Source organism: Drosophila takahashii, chromosome 2L (assembly GCF_030179915.1).
Source record: "Drosophila takahashii strain IR98-3 E-12201 chromosome 2L, DtakHiC1v2, whole genome shotgun sequence".
NCBI lineage: Eukaryota > Metazoa > Arthropoda > Insecta > Diptera > Drosophilidae > Drosophila > Drosophila takahashii.
The window spans coordinates 22,871,732-22,877,484 of NC_091678.1; the positions used below are offsets into that span (position 1 = coordinate 22,871,732).

At 42.1% G+C, this 5,753-nt stretch overlaps 1 protein-coding gene across 1 annotated transcript; it reads right to left on the bottom strand.

The window, feature by feature from the left end:
- Positions 1 to 469: 469 nt before the first annotated feature.
- On the bottom strand, positions 470 to 4,681 carry LOC138914834 (uncharacterized). The gene is made up of 3 exons (XM_070219525.1): positions 3,971 to 4,681; positions 2,518 to 3,328; positions 470 to 1,347 (listed from the first exon to the last, which is right to left on the bottom strand). The coding sequence occupies exons 1-3, from the start codon at positions 4,679 to 4,681 to the stop codon at positions 470 to 472; spliced, it is 2,400 nt and encodes a 799-aa protein (XP_070075626.1).
- Positions 4,682 to 5,753: the final 1,072 nt, after the last annotated feature.

Sequence of the window (5,753 nt, forward strand, 5' to 3'; positions counted from 1 at the left end):
GGTTTTTCGTGAGGGCTTATTTTGTGTATATAGTATAAGTATGACATGGAATTTGTATGCTAATTTGCTTTCAGCAACACTTTATGGTCTACAAAGTTTATAATTCATTTGAAAGTTTTTAAAATTAGACATTTGATATATATTAGCTTTAATAATGGAAATGGACCTGCATTAAAAACTAAATACAATGGAATTTGAGTAATTTTTAATGGATAAAATCTATGTGGCCCCGGGATTCCGTTTAATGACGTAGACTCCGGCGACGACGTTGTATTATTATAAAAGTTTATTATATTATTGATATAAAGGATTTTGATTACAAGTTCCGTTGTGTTTTCAACTTAAAGTTAACAATGTATTTCGCGCTGCACAGCAATGATATTTCGGCAACTAGTGCGTACGAGATCTTGACACCGACTGAGTTTATTCGATAATCTGAACTCGCTTCTTTTGATCTCGATATATGTTTCTAGAAGCGCCGACCGCTTCTGGTTTCTCTTTCTAAATGCTCTTCTGGTTTTCCTACATTCGGCCCTCCTGACTGGGTGTTCGCCCCGAACTCCTTCATAAACTCGGCTACAGTGGATGTTTTCAAAGGACCCTCGCTATCTCCCACTTTCTCAACATCATACCTGCCATGTTTGTGAACTTTTACTACCTTGTAGGGGCCAAGGTACTTTCCTTTTAGCTTCAAGCCAACTCCGTACTGAGTACGCCTGATCGCGACTAGATCGTTAACTTTGTAGAGCTTTTCGTCCTTCCTCTTTGAATCAAAAGTACGCCTATTTTCTTCTTGCAGAGCTTGTATATTCTCCCTGGCCTCCTTGCGTATCTGTTCACGCTCTTGGTCTAGTTCTTGTATCAAAGACTGCTGAATCTGTTCTTTCAGCTCTGAACTGTCGATTAAACGCATGTCGACGCCTGTTAACAACTTGAACGGGGTTACTTTTGTGCTCCTAGGCTCAATATTGTTAACCCATTGCTGGACTTTACCCACATGTTTGTACCAATTTCCTGGATTTTCTAGACTCATCTTCGACAACATGGGCACCACGATTTTATGCATTCTCTCTACCTGACCGTTACCACGAGGTACACCTGTAGCGATCAATAAGTGCTGAATCTTCTGTTTGTCACAGTATTCTTTAAACAAGTGAGAGGTGAAAGCTGCACCACGGTCTGACACGATCCTGAATGGATTACCAAAAATTATGGCCTGCCTGTCTAAACAATTAAGCACCTCCTCAACTCCAGTACTGCGTGTTGGATACAACCAAACGTACTTCGAAAATGCATCCACGACTACTAGGATGTGATTGTATCTTTTCTTGGTGATCTCCATCGGCCCTACGTGATCAAAATGATAGGTAACTAATGGTTTGTCTCCCTTATCAATTGGATTTAGATAACCTTCCTGCTTTCCGGCCTTTGCATTTACTAAAATGCACTCTACACAATTTCCCACTACTTTCGAAACCTTGTCCCTTAACTTCGGAATGAAATAGGATTTCTCCACCAAATCCTGTGTCCGTTTTGCGGAAAAATGGCCTTGCTTATGAGCAATCTGGATTATCTCAGTTTCCATTTGAGATGGAACTACGATCAATTCTCGATCTGGGTCTTTGAACAAGATTTGATTGGCGATGTAATAATCCTCATGTCCCTGCACTTCAACTAGACTTCTGACTGCTCTGGTCCATTCATCTGTCATCTGAGCTTCCTTTAACTTGTGCATTACACTCTCTGTCAATACAAAACAAGCAACTCGGCTGAGCGCGTCTACGTGTCTCATCTTGGTACCTGATCGATGTTCTATTTCGTAATTATAGTCTTGCAAAAACATTGCCCACCTAGCCACTCGTAACGGAATTTCCTTCTTTTTCATCGTCATGGCAAACGCGTTACAGTCCGTAATGATTTTAAACTTTGTCCCTAAGACATATACACGCCATTTTGTCAATGCTGCAATGACTGCCAGGACCTCCAGTTCGTATGAGTGATATTTTTCCTCACACGGTTTCGTTTTGCGACTCATGTACATGACGGGGTGCAACTGACTATCGGCTGGATCCTTTTGTAGAAGGACTGCACCGAAACCAAACTTTGACGCGTCCGTGTGAATTTCTGTAGCCAATTTCGGGTTATACAGTTTCAAAACTGGTTTACTAACCAAGGCTGCCTTTAACTGCTCGAATGAAACCTGCTGCAACTCTCTAAACTCAAATTTTACATCTTTCCTTAACAGATCTGACAAAGGTTTAGCTATGACTGCATATCCATCTACGAACTTCCTAAAGTACGACGTTAAACCAAGGAATCGTTGTATAGCCTTTCGATCAGACGGTACGGGAAAGTTTGCTACAGCTTGCGTTTTTTCATTACTGGGTGTAATCGAACCATTTTCAATAATGTAACCAAGAAAATCTACCCTGCTCTGTAAGATTTGACATTTGCCCCAATTGATTCTCAGCCCATTCTGTTCAGCAACCTCAAGTACTCTCTTTAGTTTCTCTAAACCTTCTACGACATTTTTGCTGGGAATAATAATGTCGTCCATGTAGACAACTGCGTCACCGGTCTTAATGAGTTCTCTGAGAACTGCCATTATGAACCGTGTAAAAACTGCTGGCGAGTTTGAAATGCCGAAGGGCACATACAAGAACTCGTATTGTCCTTTCTGTGTAACAAATGAAGTATACTTTTGCGAGCCAACTTCTACTGGGACATGGAAATACCCGTTGGTTAGATCCAGTGTTGTGAAAATCGTCGCACCCTGTAACTTCTCTATCACGCTGTCCATTTGTACCATTGGAAAATTGTCCCTCACAATTTTCTCATTCAACTTGCGATAGTCGCAGCACAACCGTTTCTGTCCATTCTTTTTTGCCACGAGTACGATTGGTGAAGCGTACTCTGAAGTACTGGGCTTGATTATATTTTGTTCTAGCCACTCCTGAATCTGGTCGTCTACTACCTTCTGCTCGGTATAAGCTATACGTCGAGCGTGCTGAAATACTGGTGATTCGTCGGTCAGTAAAATTTTCATCTCAACTGGGCAATGAACGTTTCTTTTAGGCTTATAGTCCTCTATCATGCGCTTAACAACACTTTGCTGCAAATATGGCAAATGCGACAACTCTACATCAAGCTTGCTTCCTGTCTGCTCTGAGGCTATCATGCACAAACTCTGAAACTCATTCAGCAATTCCTTGCATGAACTTTGGTCTTTCTTCCCTTTTTGAACCTTCGGATTTGACCCTGAACCAATCTGGTTGTCTGATCTGCGAACGAACTCGGTACCATCCTTTGTCACCTTCAGTTCCACCATCTGTAAAATAGTCCTGCCTAAGATTGAGTCAAATGCCATGTCTTCGTCAGATATGACGTGGAATTCTACGTCGAGACTGATGCCATCTATTTGTACTGGGATAATCAGGCTTCCAAAAGTCACGATTTGACTCTCCCCGATTCCAGTCAAACATTTCTCACCTCCTGTCAAACTCTGTTCTCCGAGTTTCAAATAAACACTTCGGCGCAGCAAACAAAGATCTGCTCCGGTATCTACTAACCCTTTGAAAGTAACGTTTCCAAACAAAATGTACTTTAATTCCAATCCGGAAGACGTAAACGTGCTTGTTGGCTTTGTCTTGCCTTCTACCTGTACAAGGTTTGTAGTTTTCTCCTGCTTGGGTACCATTTCGACTGGGCACTGGGCCGCTCTATGTCCTGGCTGGTTGCACCTGAAACATTTATTGTCTCTTTTTGGACAATCTTTCTTCATGTGAGACTCGTCTCCACAGTTGAAACATTTTCTCACCTTGTCAACTACTTTCACTGCCTCTTTCTCACCTTTGTTGAAGTGAGAATCATACCTAGCTTGCTTTGTTGATCCTCGCATCTTCTGATATGCTTCGATCTGAACTTTCAACTGCCTCATAGTCCTGGCTTGGTATAATAAAGCTTTGTTTACCTTGGAGTCTGGAATACCGTCGACAAAGTATTCAATTAGGCTTTCATCGTCTAAGTCTATTGGTTTTGCCAGTTCCATTAATGCATACAAATACTCCTGTAACGATTCATTCTTCTTTTGCTGACGCTTGGCTAGTCTACGATGAACCTCTGCCGATGACACCTTCACACCGAATTCGTCGAGCAATGCGTTTTTTAAAGCCCTCCAATCCCGAACATCACGTTGACTTCGAATGAAAAGCTTGGCAGCCCCGCTGAGTAATTGTTTAGCATATATAAAAACCTGCAACTGACTCCAATCGACCGTAAGTGCACACTCTTCAAGTTCCTCGATCCACTGATTGACGTCTGGTGAATTAGTTCCCGAAAACTGTGACACACTCCCTTCTACATCCTTCAATGTAAACCATGACCTACCCGAATTAGGATTTTCAACCACACGGTTCTGCACACCTGCACCTGGATTCTTCCTGCGCTCACCATTCCCACCAGCCTGAATATTATTTGAATGTACGGAAGCAAAAGAACCATCTTCTTCCTCATCATCTTCCACTTCGACTTCTTCCTCAATATTATCATCCGAATTCAAACCATAGTGAGCAAGTAGTCTGTTTTGTAATTCTGGTTTCTTTCCATTTCTGTCTAACCCTAGTTCTGTCAATTTTTCGCGTAGATCTGCTACGAGCAGTGCCAAAATCTCGTGTCTGTTCATTTTCAAAACTTAAATGTAATTATATAGATTAAGAATAGAATATGTATATCAAATATAATAGTTATGCTTAAAAAATATAAATGTGTACATCAATACTGCCAACTCGGCCAAAATAAGGCTTTACTCTGCCTGTATAACAAACAGCTGTACGCACTGCTTGAATGTGCGAAAAGAATGCAAGATTTAGAACTATGTAAACTTCAGCTACTGTTAACACAACAGCTCGATTTAAAATTAGAAATACGTTAAATTTCAAATATGTTCCTTCGTTCTCCTTCTCGCCTTGTTCTCCTTTTTGCCTTGTTCTCCTTCTCGCCTTGTTCCTCTACCGCCGATTTCTGCCCGCAAAACGTGAATATTTTGGCCACTCACCAGAATTGCGACAGCTTGATTCGACTCACAAATACAACATAAGATTGGTCTCGCTGCCTCACCAACACCGCTTCAGAATATCAAACTCGCTTCAGATTATCTCTCCAGCCACACCGCGTCACCAATACTGCTTCGGAATGGTCTTCTCGCTGATCTGATCACCAACACCTTTCGAACTCCTCCCGCCGCCTGGTCACCTGCTTCTCTTGCTATTACCAGCCCTTTGAAACACGGTCTCCTGTCTCCGGTCTCGTGTCTCCTGCACAACTCTTACGATCCGCCTGCTACTGAAACTGCTCCACGCCTTGCTCTTTGTCCAGATGACTCCGCCAACGATCCTGCCTCTTGCTGATTGACGTCCACCACAAAGTTTCTGCGCTGCTCTCAGTTTCCAACTCGTTGTTCAATCGCCTTCTATGTTGCCCACATCAATCGTCTTGTGTCGGTTTTTCCTCCACTTCTTTTGCGTCGAATTTTGCAATTTCTTTCAATTTGCAACTCTGCCTTCTCGTTCTCACACACTCTGATGTAGGTTTGCAAATTTTCTGTCTCTCTTACTTTGCGCACCTGAATTTTAACGCTTTAAAGCTAGTTCCACCGCTTAGCACAAGGGTTCATACACTTTTAAACACACAACTTAGTTTAGTGACTATAGTTTGCAATCGATCCAAATATCTCCGGCTGAGCCCCTAAAATTGTG

What these genes read in the sequence shown, in the direction of transcription:
- LOC138914834 (XM_070219525.1), bottom strand. Translation starts at nt 4,681, where the DNA reads ATGAACAGACACGAGATTTTGGCACTGCTCGTAGCAGATCTACGCGAA. An exon ending in ACGGTATTCCAGACTCCAAG is followed by an intron (nt 3,329 to 3,970) that starts GTAAACAAAGCT and finishes ACTATTTTACAG; the next exon opens with ATGGTGGAACTGAAGGTGAC. An exon ending in CAGCAAAAATGTCGTAGAAG is followed by an intron (nt 1,348 to 2,517) that starts GTTTAGAGAAAC and finishes TTGATCACGTAG; the next exon opens with GGCCGATGGAGATCACCAAG.